The sequence below is a fragment of the Macrobrachium nipponense genome, chromosome 31, assembly GCF_015104395.2.
Source record: "Macrobrachium nipponense isolate FS-2020 chromosome 31, ASM1510439v2, whole genome shotgun sequence".
Taxonomy (NCBI): Eukaryota; Metazoa; Arthropoda; class Malacostraca; order Decapoda; family Palaemonidae; genus Macrobrachium; species Macrobrachium nipponense.
This window is the reverse complement of record NC_061093.1, coordinates 28,008,508-28,026,037: the sequence shown is the minus strand read 5'-3', so window position 1 is coordinate 28,026,037 and position 17,530 is coordinate 28,008,508. Positions and strand designations below refer to the sequence as shown.

General features: G+C 35.2%; 1 protein-coding gene and 1 long non-coding RNA gene across 2 annotated transcripts; one reads left to right on the top strand and one right to left on the bottom strand.

The window, feature by feature from the left end:
• Positions 1 to 3,430: 3,430 nt before the first annotated feature.
• Positions 3,431 to 4,094, bottom strand: LOC135206804 (prostatic spermine-binding protein-like). The gene is made up of 3 exons (XM_064238294.1): positions 3,881 to 4,094; positions 3,748 to 3,843; positions 3,431 to 3,630 (listed from the first exon to the last, which is right to left on the bottom strand). The coding sequence occupies exons 1-3, from the start codon at positions 4,092 to 4,094 to the stop codon at positions 3,431 to 3,433; spliced, it is 510 nt and encodes a 169-aa protein (XP_064094364.1).
• Positions 4,095 to 9,715: 5,621 nt separating this feature from the next.
• LOC135206727 (uncharacterized) lies at positions 9,716 to 16,350 on the top strand. The gene is made up of 4 exons (XR_010312825.1): positions 9,716 to 9,823; positions 10,584 to 10,740; positions 15,145 to 15,318; positions 15,803 to 16,350. It is a non-coding gene; the product is annotated as an uncharacterized LOC135206727 (long non-coding RNA).
• The last annotated feature ends 1,180 nt before the right edge of the window (positions 16,351 to 17,530 follow it).

Here is a 17,530-nt window from a genome sequence, read left to right as displayed (position 1 = left end):
TACACACACACACACACACCCACACACACACACATATATATATATATATAATATATATATATATATATATATATATATATATATATATATATTTTTTTATATATATCAATAAGGGCACTCCATTTTATAACTGTTAACTGCCACTTTGCTATCAAACGGCCAAGCCATTTGTCTTATAGGTAAGAGTAGTAGCACTAATGGTCTCTAGTTGCAAAACGTCAAGAGGAGAAAAAAAGAAAAAGCGCCAAGAGAGACCGAGGATCGCTGAAAAAAAATCCAACGGCCTCTCGGGTTGATATAATTAGCAGATCAGCTGATACGTGGCGTGGCGCCGCGGTAGGTAAGGGCGTAGGTTTAGTAACCTGTTACCTAAAAGGCAATGAAATAGGGGAACACCCTCGTACGTTGCCTTTCCATGGTAAAAGCTATAAGGATAAGAATGTGAATCGATACAAACACACACACACACACTATATATATATATATATATATATTATATATATAGATATATATATATATATATATATATATATATATATATGATATATATATATGTGTGTGTGTGTGTGTGTGTGTGTGTGTGTGTGTGTGTGTGTGTGTGTGTGTTTATGGATGTTATGTGTTTATTTTAGAAGAACTCTTTGTATGTTGTTTTATGCATTAGAAAGCTAACCGAAGAAGAATATTGAAAAACAATGTTAGTAACTAAAAAAAAAAAAAAAAAAATAGGAAGAATAAGCATTCCTTTTTTTATATCCGCATCCTACATGTATGATATCCCAGCTGAAGACAAAGGGAAAGAAATCCCCTATTCGTACAACGACACGAGAGGGTACGAAGTTTCCCACTGTTTAAAAAACCTGTTTTCTTAGTTCCCCGCATGTCCACAGCGCGCATAACCAGACTATTATTTCAGGAACAGTGCGAAGTGGTATCAGCCAGTCTTGATCTGGCAACATTGGCTGCCTAGTCTAGTGGTATTCATAAGATCTGTTGACGGAGTACGAAGTACATACGTAGTACTGTTTTCTTTTAATTTGAAGCTGGGTCTCTGTTCCTCTTCCTTATCTTCTTTTATTTCTCAATCCTCAATTTGTTTCCGTCCATTATTGCCTTGTATACCATCTTGAACATAGGCGTTCAAATTAAACCAACTTTAACGAAGGAGAATCCGATTCCTTTCTGTGCCATCAGTAGCGGGCCAGTGACTGCTCAGGTACGGTAAGTTGTTTTGTTTTAATCTAGATCGTGGTGGTTTTAATCGTCTGGTGGCGAATAGAAAAAGTAGTATGTGGGCAGGGCAGCGAACGTAAAAACCAGTTATTCGTGATTACCTGGTTACTGAATGCTGTTTATTATGATAATAAAATAAGATCATAGTGATAACATTCCATTGCTGCTACAATTGTAAATAGCATGCCTGAACATCAGTGGTAATAGTGTCATTAGATTCTTTTCTTTTTTTTTTTTTTCTAGGTTTGTTGTTGAATTTCCTGCGCTATTTCTTTATTGTTAATATAGTTTAATACAGCAGTTAGGTTAATTTTTATTGTCTCTCAGGTATTTATTAGTTCCGAAGTGATTTCAATTATAATATTAGTTATATATATAAGATATATATATATATATATATATATATATATATATATATATATATATATATATATATATATATAAATATATATATATATATATATATATATATATATATATATATATATATATATATATATATATATATATATATATTCTACATGGTAAACATATCCTTGTGCTCTCCAGTAAATATTCCAGAAACATCGTTTTCATACATTCTCCCAAAAATATATAGAAATGTTAAATCATAGTCCTAGTGTTTATCAATGTTTACGTGGTAATTTAAATGGTTTCTGAGGTAATTTTTTCCGTCTGTACAATACGTTAAACATTAATGACAAACAATGTGCGACAATTTTTAATATTAATTTTGTCGTTGGTAACTTTTAACACAGTTGCCAACGCGTTGTTCTGTTTTTTCTTTATGCAGATGCTCTTCATGGAAAAACCAAGGACCGATTTATCTTTTTCTGATCCCTGCGCGAACATATTACGCTAACTTGGAATATAATCAATATCCTCCTGACTCACATGAAGACTATGCATGAAGTCGGGCAAGGGCAGATGAAGTTGAAAAAAGATAATATTGGATAGACCAGTTTGAAAATTTCTGGTCGATGAATACCTGTCATCCTAAGTGGACTAGTCTCTCTCTCTCTCTCTCTCTCTCTCTCTCTCTCTCTCTCTCTCTCTCTCTCTCTTTATATATATATATATATATATATATATAATATATATATATATATATATAAAATGTGTGTGCGTGTGTGTTTATATTGTTTAAATTCTATATAAGAAAAAGAATCAACTAGGACAAACTTTAGTTAAAAATGAGCTGACTAAATCGACATCATTAAATTTTTCTGGTCTTACGAACCCTTGCGATTGGTGGTTCACTTCACTGGTTAAGACTATGTATCCAAAATTAAACAGAATTCGGTTGAATTTTTCTATTTCTAAGATAAAACATCGCAGAAGCAGAAATAGCTCATATAGGCTATCATTCCGTACAGTATTATTCTCTCCAACAGCGTCCGTCGTTGTAAAGACAAAATTTAGGACATTTTGTTATTCTAAAGTGTTCTCTTGAAGCCTAGTGACGTTGCCATATGGGAGGATATTAACTTTCTTTAATGTCTGTTTATTCATCACTTACGTAAATATAATATGGATCAGTAAGTTTTGTTGCTCAAAAATATAACTCATTACATCCAACTCTTGACTATTTTGTTGTAAATTATGATGAAAGTTAATGCTTGTATTAAGTGATAATACATCCCTCGTATTATCATATGAAAAAAATTTATTTTCAGAGAAAGTAGAAAGCCAAAAAAACAAACACTCTGATTTATCTTACAAACCAAACGTTTTAAATGTGCAAAGATCAAACGTCTCTGAATTGTTTTGGCAGTTGATTGTGAGAGATTTTGAATTTTCGTTACTCAAGAAGTCTCACTATTATATATATATTATATATATACTATATATATATATATATATATATAGTATATATATATATATATCTATATATATATATATATATATATATATATATATGTGTATATATATATTACATATATATATATATATATATATATATATATACTATATATATGGTATATATATATGTATATATATATATATATATATATATATATATCTATATATATATATACATATATATATACATATATATATATACATATATATATACATATATATATACATATATATATATATATATATATTATATATATACATATATATATATATATTTATATTAGGTTTTTCCTTCATCCTGTGCAAAATCTGTTTCAGGACAATGAGAGCGATACTACTTCTCCCCGATCTTGGCCTTGGCCTTGCTTACCAGAATACTCACGCTCATCTTGGTAAGCGTCTCTGTTGTTTTAAATGCCTTGGCGTCATCGTCTTCATCGTCACCATCATTATCATCTTCATCGTCATCGTCATCATCTTTATCCCTATCGCCATCCTCTTTATCATCATTTTCATCGTAATCATTATCATTATCTTTATCGTCATCATCATCATTGTCATCATCATCATCATCACAATCGTGATCATCATCATCTTTATCATCGTCATCATCATCATCATCTTTATCGCCATCATCATCATCATTGTCACCATCATCATCATTATCGTCGTCGTCGTCGACGTAATCATCATCGTCATCATCATCATCATCGTCATCTTCATTATCGTCAAAATCATCATCATCACCTTTGTCGCCATCATCACATCATCATCATATCATCACCATCACCATCTTTATCGTCATTATCATCTGCATAGTCATCGCCGTCATCATTATCATCATCTCCATCATCGTCATCAGCATCTTCAATGTCATCATCATCATTTTTCTTCCTGATTATCGTCATCATTATCATCATCATCACCTTCCTCGTCATCATCATTATCCTCATCATCTCCATCGTCATCATCATCTTCATCGTCGTCGTCGTCGTCATTTCCAACGCCGGAGCTACTCATTCATTTCCAGTTCTGTTTTTCCACTTTCACAAATCTCCACTTATCTCCAGCCCTATGAAATTCCAACACACCTTTCTAATAATAATAAGACATTTGCTTCTTTGTTCCTTACAGCGCTGCCTACTCTCTTTCTCTTTCAATCATATTCAGAAAAATAATTGGTATTATTTGCAATACTCTCTAGACCCACCTAACACCAATCCCTTGCGTATGAAAGTAACTTCTTCGGGCACATCATGAAACTATAAATATCCCTGTTGGAAATTTTGTCAAATGAGATTATGATCAAAAACATTAAACAATATTTACCAACTTATAAGTCTAGTAAATGTGTCCGTCTTTTAACAGGTAGCTGCGAAGATCACTTCTTCGGAATGCCCAACATGGCATATTTTGGACGCTGCGACACGCATCTGGAATTCATGGCGAAGAATTGTCCTCACTCATGCAACGTTTTGCGTGGGTAAGTCATTCAAAAATGATGAGAGAAATGATTATATATATTTTTTTACTAAATATCATGACAGAAATATACTTGAATTTCGAATCCGCTTTGCACTCGAAGGGGAATGTATATATATATATATATATATATATATATATATATATATATATTAATATATATATATATATATGTGTGTGTGTGTGTGTGTGTGTGTGTGTGTGTGTGTGTGTGTGAATTTTTTAATCACATCACCGTGATTCATGCATAACTTACATCGAGTTACAAATGTCCTTTAATATCCAATTCGCTCTACCTCGGAATTAAATATATTTTCACATATGTTAACCGAAGGGGAATTTTTGTTGTTGATAATAATTTCGTCCTCTCGTGGGTTCGAAACCAGCGCCCAGCGGACAGAGTTCAGAGGAGAAATCAGGATTTCAGCCGATCCTCTGTCCGCTGGGCGCATGTTGGAACCCACGAGAGGACGAATTATTATCAACAACAAAAATTCCCCTTCGGTTAACATATGTGAAAATATATTAATTCCGAGGTAGAGCGAATTGGATATTAAAGGACAATTTTTAGCTCGATGTATATTTATATAATATGCATAAATGAATACATACACATATTTGTATAAACATACATAAATTCATTTTACATCTCTTTTCGGTACCCTTGCCAACAGATCCTGGATGCTTCGATCGTAACCACCTTTGTGGAGCCTGGACACAGCAGGGAGGGTTTTTGTCGCACCTCCCGACAGGTTAGCTGCAAGCAGCGTGTCCACACAGCTGTGATATTTTGTCAGCTGCCGGAATCTCTTCTGCCGAAAACCATCACTAAGCCAGATTTTGGTAAGTGTTTTGAAATGCACGCATTACCAGACATATGTAAATTAATGCACAGTACACACCGCTGGAAAATAAAAAGCCCAACCTAAATTAGTATAAACTTTCACCGTAAGGGGGATAGTGCCGTCAGTGCACCTCGCAGGCGCACTGTAGGCATTACTTAAGGTTCTTTGCAGCGTTCCTTCGGCAACGATCTGCAACTCCCTTTCATTCCATATACTGTATCTCCATTCTATTATGCGTCTGGCATTTGGCTTAAGTTTTATATATTAATTAAAGTATCACTTGATTACAGTGCAATGCTTCCTGGATGTCGATAAAATTCTGACGAAAAATGAACCCTTATCTTGCCTCCATGCGATCAATTTAGATTTCACTGATAAGATGGATAAAAACTAATTTACAAATTCATACATGTATGAACCCCATTTTGTCAAAACTGATATGGTCTGGAAAAGTCAGTTTTATCCTAGCTTTGTTAGGGGAAAAACTTACACATCTAGTTTTTTATTTTGGCAGATATTTTTAGCATCAAATTGTAAGGCATGTTTGTTGTTGACCAACATCAGTTTCAAAATTTTGGCCCTTTTACCTTCTGTCATTCTCCCTTATTTTCTGGGCATGGTCCCAATGCAACTTATCAGCCTAAAAATGACAACTGAATGAATGTCCCCAGCTCGAAAACCAAACTTATTTGCAGTTTCAATTTACGTGTAACTAGTAAGAAATAAATTTTTAAATATGTAATCTGTACAATTCACCATGCTAATATAATGCAAAATCATACCGTAATATGTTTAATATTAAGGCCATAGTAAGAAAAATTGTACCCTTACCCAAATAAAATTGTGGATAAACAACACTTTACATTACTCTTACTAATACTTAACTTTCTAAAACTATTCTCTACACATGGTTAGCTAGCTAACTGCCCTCACTCTTCTTTCACCCATCTTACCTATCAGCTAAGAAAAAATAAATAAATTAATGAATAAAATCCCACGCTTGAAGTCTGTCCTTTGTTTCCACTCAGACTGCGGGAGGCCAGTGTCAAGTTCCTTCATCAGAGGAAAGAGGCAAATCATTTTCCCAGGGCCCAGGTGCCTGGGTACTCTGTTTCTCAGCGAGAACAGGTGAGTGATTCATAATGAACAGCTGTAAAGATGGTTTTGTTTGTTTGTTTGTTTGCATAGTGTTTTTACGTTGCATGGAACCAGTGGTTATTCAGCAACGGGACCAACGACTTTATGTGACTTCTGAAACCATGTCGAGAGTGAACTATCACCAGAAATGCACTTCTCTGACCCCTCAATGGAATGCCCGAGAATCGAACCGCGGCCACCGAGCTGGCAGACCAAAGATCATAACGATCACGCCACTGAATTGAGTATAGAATTTAGGCCGAACGCCAAGCGCTGGGATCAGTGGTGTCATTCAGTGCTGAAACTGAAATTAACTGTAAAGGGTTTGAAAGTTGTAACAGGAGGAAATCTCGCAGTCACACCATAAATCGATTGTTAGGAGTGGGCATGCAAGACAGATGGAAGAAAGGCGGGAATATGAAAGGGAGGTACAGTAAAAGCAATGCAGTGTAACGTTTAGGTAACTGTGAACTAGTACATCTGACATTACTTTATGTGATTATTTAAAAGCTCAGTAAACTATAACACAAAAATATCTTTGAATATTTTCTTGTTGAATTTTAAGTCGTCAAATTCAGCCAGGTACAAAATTTACCTTACTAGAAATGGTAGGTTTAAAATAATATTGGTATCACTGAAGGGTCTTACACAGAATCCCAGGCGGCCATATAAACATAATACTTTGAACACTTTTTCCTTTTGATCTCTTTCCAGCAAATTGGACGACTAACAGTTCCAGCCCCAATAGGTAAGGTGTTTCAAGTCTTTATGTAATTCATCTGTAATGTTCTGGTTTTAGTTTATTTTCTCATATTTTCACTATGATTATTCTCCTAATTCCTCAACGCTTTCATGAAGGTTATTGGCTATCTGTGGCTATTTAAGTGTATTTAAACTCATCAGCACATATACATATATATAATATATATATATATACAATATATATATATATATATATATATATATATATATATATATATATATATATATAGAGAGAGAGAGAGATAGAGAGAGAGAGAGAGAGAGAGTTTAGAAAGATTTTATTAACTTGTTTAGTTTTTGTGTACCGTCCCCAGCCGATATAATCTATGGTATTGTAGTATCAAGCCATTAACGATACTTTTACTAACAAGCTAAAGACTCCCTCTCTGTCCTCTCTCTCTCTGTCTCTCTCTCTGTCTCTCTCTCTCTCTCTCATACACACACACACACACACAACATATTCCTTTTAACTGTAAGTATACTCTTATATCTCTTTGATGAATAACCGTACACAATACGATGTGATTTTCAAGTTTATTTGGTCACGTGACTCAAACTTTTAATTAAGTAGTTTACTGAAGTTAGGATTTGGAGGCAGTGTTGAAACTGGTCTATTGCTGCCTTCCATTGGTTCAACACACACACCACACACACACACACACACGCACTATTCGCACTATATATATACATACACACACACACACACATATATGTGTGTGTGTGTGTGTGTGTGATTATCATTGTCAGTAATCCTCAGATAACTCGACAGACATACAACAAAAAAGACTCACACATGCATGCCTAAGCTCGCACGCGCACGCAATAAAAAAAAAAAAAACAGCAGTTACGAAAAGCACTCATCGGAATAATCATTAGGCTAAAGGAAAACGGTTAAACATCTCCGCAATTCAGATTGTTGTGTAAATCAGTGTGGCTTTTTCGAGCACTCGACCTCTGGTAATATTTATTACTAAATGAAAATTAAAAACTTTCTTTTTCGCGGCGTTTGTTGTAATCGCGGTACATAAAAAAAAAGTCGAAAACAAAAGAACAACCAAAATGAACAACCAAGTCGGGTCTTCGCCTACCCTGTAGTGCGACACGACTCTCCATGGCGGGAAAACCTAGTCTTCTCTCTCTCTCTCTCTCTCTCTCTCTCTCTCTCTCTCTTTACGGGGCACAACCTCACTCGTCCTTATTTCGCCTTGAATGTTCGCCTATTACACTTCTTCCATCTCTTTAATTGCTGTATTTGCATTACATTATCTTCTTTAAAGTGCGGATTGGAATTCTTATTTTAGAAGACCAGGGAAGTTCCGTTATTCAAAATTCACGAATTGTGGCAACTCCGCCATGATGTTAATCGGAATACATAATTGTACCAGAGTCCAGTTTTTGTCCTCGGCTGGACTAACCTCAGTCTTGCATCATCCAGACCATGTGAAGGTGTATCCTTCCCATAACATCATTCTACATTCTGAAGCCATAAAACTCTTTTTACATAAATGATACATTTGTAAAAGAAGTCAGTATTTTGCTTTAAAACTAAATGTTTAACCTTTTTACTGTTACTATTTTTATTCTATTTTTGTTCAACTGTTGTCTACTTTCCGCCGTTTCTACCAGTTCTACTATTCTATAGTCCCTTTATAAACAGCTATTTTACCTATTCTTGTTCTCTCTTTCCTCCTTAGAAGGATAGTTAGTCAGGAGCAAAAAACCTAGTTCTAAACGGTGCTTAAATTAAATTCCAGTGATTGTACCGTAAGTGGAGTCATCAAGTAGCCAATTAAACCTGAAATTCCAAACACATAAATGTATTCTTTTTACTGATCAATTAGTGCTGAGTCCTTTCATTGATAAAGAAAAGCATTAATGTTTACTGACAACAGTATACTTAATTTACTTGCGATAAGTTTTCGTAGATTTATTTGAGTTTTCCTTTTTATGTATGTTTGCTATAGTCACGTATAGTGCAATGATCTCATTCCTTTTGTTGAGAGAAAATAAAACAAGCACTCTGTTGCGTACCAAAACTAGTTTTACAATTATCCTACCTAAAACGATGTCTACCAATTAATCTTAATATATGAATTCGTAGGTATTGAAGGCAGGAACTCCCTTGTTGAGGATTAGCAGTGAACGACGCGTTCTGCGGAGCAACCAATCATCCACGAACGGTTCCTAATCACAGCTGCTCATTGTGTGTTCAGCCAAGAGAGACCGTGAGTTCGTTTCTGTGTCTATTTTCAGTGTCACTCTTACATTTTCCTCAGGATGGCATACTAACATGATTCAAAATAACATTTATGATATATCTATGGATATTAATTATCCATAATTGCCATAATATTCTCGTAATATGAGTTAACTTTCTGTCTCCTGTTTACTAGGCCTATAATGGTTCGTGTCGGTGAGTTGGACTTCTCATCTGACAACGAGGCGCGGTCTAGACCAGCCGATTACAGAGTAAAGCGCGTCATAGTTCATCCGAAGTTTAAGTAAGTATTCCGTTATAAACGAAACCCTGGGAGCTCCTTTTTAGCATATGACTGATAACAACGCACCAATTCATGCATGTTCTACAAACAATATGACCTTACCTGGTTTGGTTCCCTTTTTAGATTAGATTTAGGCTACAGTACTTAGCAAATTTTCCCACCTTATGTTTGTGATATAGGCAGAAAGTATCGAGAGAGAAACTGGTTTACCACTGATGTCTTTTCTGCTGTTGCATGAAAACACAAGCGCAAAAAAACAAAAAAAAAAGAAGTAAAAGATGCGCCGGAGAAACCGGTTTTTCTGTGCAGCGGCTGCAAGGGTATAATCAAGGCCACAGAAAATACATCCATCTTTCGGTGGTCCCGGTATAATGCTGTATGAGCCGCGGCCCATGAGATTTTAACCAAGCCCGGTGGTGGCCTAAACTTATATCGTTACCAGAGCACGATTATGATAGCTCAATTTTAACCTTAAATAAAAAAAATTACTACGAAAGCTAAGAAGGCTGCAGTGTGATTGATGATTGGACAGTGGATGAGAAAGCAACATACCGATTTGCAGCCCTCTAGCCTCAGTAGTTTTTAAGAAAACTTAATAATTATGTGAGAGACATGGAATTCAATGGGGATACCATTCTACCCTGTGTTAGTCTCATAACCAACTGATTTTAAAAATGAAATGTTTTTTTTTTATCACGCTAAATTATGAATTAGTTAAAATGTGTATTATCATTATGTCATCTTTTTTATACTTGAATAGGCGCAATTCCCTAGAGCGCTATAACGACATAGCCATCATTGAGACTGTGGATAAGATGCAGTTCAACGACGTGGCTTCTTCCCGCTGTGCCTTTCTGACAGAAGGCCATCTGTGGGGTCCATCGCAACTGGCTCTGGCTTCGGCTTAGTAAAACAGAGTAAGTACTCCGAATTCTTAGTCCTTTGATTTTTCTTTCCGTTACATCAGCCTCTTTTAACATTTCCTTTATCATTCGCCACTTCTGTTTCTATTAGTTAGTCGTTATTGTAGTATTATGCTTAAACGTTTTCGGTGTTCGCGGTTATGTTTGCGAGGAAAACGGGCCAAATTATTTATTTTTGTGTTGCTTCATAAGTCATTCATACCGACAGTCATCTACTCAAAGCATATTTCTTAAATTTGGTGTTGTTAACTTCTTCGTCTCCAAACAGGATTGCTTGAAGCGCGCGGGTGTGTGTGTGTGTGTGTGTGTGTGTATGTGTGCACACGTAAGCACGGCTTCTCAAGGTTACTCTCCTACCCTAGGATTGCCACAGGGAATGGGAACTTACCTGCGGATTGTTTTATTTGCATGTTTGACAAACGAAAATTTTTCGAGTTAATAGAAATGCTTTGTTTATCAAAACATTTATCCTGACTCGAAAAGCGACAGTTAGGTAGATTAAAAAAAATTCGTAATTTTCTCAACATTACTCAAGAAAATTCTTCTTCAATAGCAAGTTGCATTTGTTTCCAGCGTTTACTGAAAGATGTGGCCTCATGCCAGCGGGAAGACTCTGTCTTGCAGCTTATTGCTACGGATTTAATATTGATTTGGAACATTTGGAAAAACACATCAAACAATGCAGCATTCTCGTGGATTTTTCTCTAGACAGTTTTCGGTACTTACAAAAAAATAAAATCCACTTTTGTAAGGCATACACGAAAAACACGTGAGCACAGGTAAAACCTCTTTGCATTATTGCCGTTAGCGCTGTGCATAACTCTATCATTTTTGCAAGGCAAAAAAAAAATACAAAGATCAAGGTCAGTTTCTATCTTTTTTTCTCTCGTAAGGAGATAAACCGAGCACGCAGTCGCACAGATTGATCAAAATGAAGGATAGCTGTTGGCCACGATACCTCGTCAACGTAACATCTACTCGTATATTTTCTGTTATGGTGCTTGAATTGCATACGAAAGTCGGTGACTGGTGACACTCTCAACACCCTTCTTTTGGTTATAGTATATTCATGGCTTAAGAGATTGCTTGTGCGTCTATTCATGGTAATTTAGCCAAATACCATACGCTTGGTAGGGACCATAGTACCATAATCCCAAACCTTGGCCGATGCCACATTCTCCGTACGAAGAATGGTAAAAACTTAAGAGTTCGACCAACTTACCTTTTTACGGCATATTTCGGTTTTCCAAAATGTATAGCGGCATACCATTAAAAAAAAATAATGCGTTCCTATTACTGATTTTGTATCCTTTACTCTGCTCATAGTCTCATATTTCAAACCAAGCATTAGGCCTACTGCCCTGGATGGTTAATAATGTGGTAGTCTTCTTATTTGCTTCTGGAGTTTTCAGTAGACCTGGGCTGCTATCCCAGTTTTATTTTAATTGATCAGCCATCATGAAAATAAATACGTTTCTAAAAGTTTAATGATCTGGACGAATCACTATAATGTTGCAATTGATCTTCACAAGCATATGATATAAAATACTCATATTAAAGCATTGATATATAATATATATATATATATATATATATATATATATAATATATATATATATATATTGTGTGTATGTATGTAGGTATGTATGTATGCATGTATTACGTATATATAAATCACGAAGACATGGAACATGATGAATGAAATAAAGGCAAATGCCACGAAGGAAAAATTAAAACAATAGAGTGGATGCTGGGCCTCTCTATTACAATGGACCTTTACTCTGTTTGTAAAGGAGCATGTATGTGTGTATGTGCCATAAACACTTTAAAATGCATATGAGGCAATTTCAACCAAACCAAATAACACTTACCCACCTGGTGATGTGGAAATGGGGTAGGAAAGGGGCTTTTGGTGAAATATAAAAATAACTGAAAAACGGCAGGTATTAGTGTCTAATCCCAAAGTTCTCGAGGTCTCTTAGATGAACAGTGACACTCCCGATGCACTTCAAGTTCTAGTTCATCCCGGATAGAAAGGGGGCCTGAGAAAGGGCGATACATAAAGATAACCGAAGATGACAGATATTAGTCTAATCCATAATTTTCAAGGTCGCTGAGATGAATTGTGACACTCCCGATGACTTTTAAGTCCAGGTTCAGCCCCAATAGGAAGTGGCAGTGGGTGAGAAGGGGTGAAAAATTAAATGTCAAAAATGCTGGGCAATGGAGCAGAAGCAACTATCTTAAACAGGGAAAGGGAGAGAGCGAGGAAAGAGAGAGTAGATGGGAGAGAAAGTGAGAGAGAGATTAGAGGGGTTGGAGAAGAGAGAGAGAGAGAGAGAGAGAGAGAGAGAGAAGAGAGAGAGAGTATCAGTTGTCATTCAGAGTTTTCCCAGGCAGTGCCGAGTTGGTCTGTTTGTACAGATATATATATATATATATATATATATATATATATATATATATATATATAAAACATATATATATATATATATATAATATATATAATACACATTACATTGGTACATATATATATATATATATATATATATATATATATATATATATATATTATATTATATACGCAGGAAGGTTGGGGCATCTGGAACGCCGTAGATTTAATATAAAAAGGATGGAGAAAAGCCAGCGTAGCATCATACATGTATTTTCCAAATTTTCGAGACTTTGGGTCTCATCATCAGGGCTGTAAAATATACAAAATATACAAATTAAAAAAGGACTCATGTATTAATATTAATAAAAACGGAACAACATAAAAGTTAAATATAATAATTTAAAAAATGAACTAGAAAAAAAATATATATATAAAAAATTAAAAAGTTAAGAATGCTTAAGTTAGTACCTATCTCTATGGAGTTAAAAAACTGAGTGACATTGTCTGGTTTGGAAAGGAGGACGTCAACTATGCTATATATAGAATTGTAGAAGAAGTCTGACCATTTAATGGGGGCACAAGCTGTTTGATTGTTAACGACTCCAAAACAGAGAGAGAATAGTCATTGGGCGCTTGGGTGACAATGCGAAAATCCTTATATGAAAATGATGTTTTTACATTTATTGCAATGTTCTCGTATTGGAAAATTCTTTCGTTTTCAAAGTACATCCCGTACGGTGACTGACTCCGAGATGAGAATCGATTCTGACTTTGAGCAATCTTTTGGTGGCTCCCACGTATTTCCCGATCTTACATTTCGGGCAAGTAAAGCAATATACCACCAAAGATCGCATCAAAGCCGGAAGTTTATCTTTGTGGGAGAACAAAGAACCCAGAGTTTTAGGATTTTTTGCTACTAACTTAAGATTCACAGCCGGAAAAGTTTTCTGAATGACTTTTTGTATTTGCACCTTAAATGCATTAGGACTGAATGAAAGGTATCGAGGCATATATTAATAGTTTAGGCACGTTCGGTACAAGTTGACGTGGCTGAAATTTATCATTTAAAAAGTTATTGACATATTTCAAGAATAAGGCTGGAGGATACGAATTGTTTTTAAAAAACTGAAGTAAAAATTGGATTTCGCTATGGAAGTTGTGCCAGTTGGACGATAACGTATAGGCACGGTGTAATAGCGTGGAAATACTATTTAATTTAAATGTTATGGAACAACTGCTGTAGAAGTTAGTACCTTGACCTGTGAACGACTTTTTTCTAAAGACGCTCGTATTAAAAACCATGTTCTGTCCTAGTAATTAAAACATCTAAAAAAGCAAGTTGGTTGTCTTGTTCATGTTCAATTGAGAAATTTATATAGGATGTTGGAATATATCAATGGCCTACATCCTAATATAAGGATTTTCGCATTGTCACCCAAGCGCCCAATGACTATTCTCTCTCTGTTTTGGAGTCGTTAACAATCAACAGCTTGTGCCCCCATTAAATGGTCAGACTTCTTCTACAATTCTATATATAGCATAGTTGACGTCCTCCTTTCCAAACCAGACAATGTCACTCAGTTTTTTAACTCCATAGAGATAGGTACTAACTTAAGCATTCTTAACTTTTTAATTTTTTATATATATATTTTTTTTCTAGTTCATTTTTTAAATATTATATTTACTTTTATGGGTTGTTCCCGTTTTTATTAATATTAATACTGAGTCCTTTTTTAATTTGTATATTTTGTATATTTTACAGCCCTGATGATGAGACCCAAAGTCTCGAAAATTTGGAAAATACATGTATGATGCTACGCTGGCTTTTCTCCATCCTTTTTATATTTATATATATATATATATATAATAAGATATAATATATATCTATATATATATATATATATATATATATATATGTGTGTGTGTGTGTGTGTGTGTGTGTGTGTGTTTTGTACTCGCTGCTCAAAAACTCATTGGTTTTCCCCCTTTTTATTTTCTAATAGCTCATCGTTCAACCCACGCACAGGAAGCTGATCTTAGGATATTAGACTCAAGACTTTGCGAGGCTCGGTACGCAAGCGAGGGTCTGGGTGACACTATCAGGCACCAGTATCCTCGGTTCATACAGACATCCGACATTATCTGTGCTGCCTTTTCCCGGTACAGATGCCTGCCAGGTGAGTAGATGGGCGTTGATCTCTCTCTTTCTCTATCTCTCATATATATATATATATATATATATATATATATATATATATTATATATATATATATATACACATACATATATATATATATATATATATATATATATATATATATATGTGTGTGTGTGTGTGTGTGTGTGTGTGTGTGTGTGTACACTCTTGTAACACATCTGCCATATTTACCAGTGAACAGGGCCACAGAAGGAAGTGCTCGAAATATGTGATTCTTCTTCTTTCCCGAAATATATGATTGCAACGTTTATGGGCCTTTTATCTTCATATGTATAGATCTATATATATATATATATATATATATATATATATATATATATATATATCAGTTGTGTATTTCCATCCAGTATGTCACGAGTACAAAGTCTAGAACAGAGAAACCAAGTGATGGACGGTATTTCTCCGCTCCTGAACGCTCATCCTAACGACTTACTCTCCCGCAGGGCGATTCAGGGGGACCCCTGTACCAGGACGCCAACGGGCGGCGTTACTTAGTCGGCGTCATAAGTCAAGGTATCCCTTGCAGTGGACAAGTATACCTTACCTGGATTCTACGTTAGCGTCGCAGACCACATCGATTTTATCAATCATGTCATCTACCGAGTAGTGCTTAAGAGCTTATTCATTTCGCTTAACTAAGGAGCCAGATAGGGTATGCGGTCATTCGCGTATTTTGTCATGCTCTCTGAAATCCTATATAAATGATCCGATTGAACTTCTAGCATCGTTAAGACTTTTTAAGTACAGGTGATAGTAACAGGTAAGTTTGGGTCAACTTCTTCGGAAATAATTTTAACAAATGACGCCAATGACGACCGAACTCCAGATCTCAATTAGGCCTAGTGTATCAGCCTAGTAGGTGTGGTGATATGTTTTTGTAAGTGAAGAATCTGAAAATTAATTAAGATTCCATTATTTCTTTGTTTTGAAGTATTGGCTAATCCAATGCGTAATCTCCTTAGCAGAGGTAATAAAAGACAGTAATAATCCCCACACGGGTTTTATTCACGTATACCTGACGCTTAGCTAATGTTTGCAAGTATTAAAGCTCTTCGGACATTATTCATTTTTATGTGTATTCTACGTCCTTATTCAGTGATTCTTCGGGTAGTGATGCTCCTTTAATGCATGGTTTCCATCCCGTTTCAAGTATTTGTTTAATCCTTTCTCTCAACCACTTTTGTGGGAAATCTTGCTTAGTGGTATTACAGATATTGTTATCATTATTATTCACATGAAACCTGTTCATATGAAACAAGTCCACAGTAGCCAGTGATATGAAATTCAAGCTTCCAAAGAGTATTGTATAAGAATTCTGAATCGGCTACAGATTCGAAATTCATCCTAGTTTTGAAAATGTATTTACTCATCCAGAATGGGAAACAGTGAGACTTCTAATAGTAGTTTCTGGTACTCTTTAATAGTACAAAGTTCGTTCTCCTTATTTTACGGCAGATCCCAGTCGTAGAAATTATGAATCTTGAAAGTGATTCAATAGATATTATATACACATCCACACTGACAGAGTCATAGTAACGCTTTTGGCTAGTACTGGTACTACACCGCAATATATTCAAATATGCAAGCAAACGCTCTAAAAAAAAAAAAAAAAAAAAAAAAAAAAAAAAAAAAAAAGCGCACACACTACCCAGCCTACAAGCCAAATGAGTGAACTAAGTTAATACAGTATATTTCAATAAAGCCTTAAATCTCATGATAGGTACTGTAGCTAAAAAAAATCTGGCATTGGTAATTGGCTGAAATATATAATTAAAACCTAGAGATTTTAAAAAACTTGTCTCCACGACTCTGTAATTTGAGTATCTCTTCCACAGCCATTTACCTGTTATAATTACCTTCACCTCCACATTTAGCTCTGTCTCCGTTTTCTTGCTCTATTCGACTCACCCTGCCTCCTCAGCCACCTTTCATTGATCTGCTCATTATTTAGCCTTAGCTACTCAACAGCAGTTATGTTTTTATTGATCAATAATTATGTTGAGGTAGAAAAAATGCCCGTCCACAATACGTCTGCCAAAATTTATTATGAAACGAGCCGCTGAAACAGTAATAGTTAGAGGAGGCTCATAAAAAAAACAGCGACCTAGATAAGGATTAATCTGAGAAGACGACGTATGTTGCGTTTCAGTCACCCACAAACGTTATGCAAA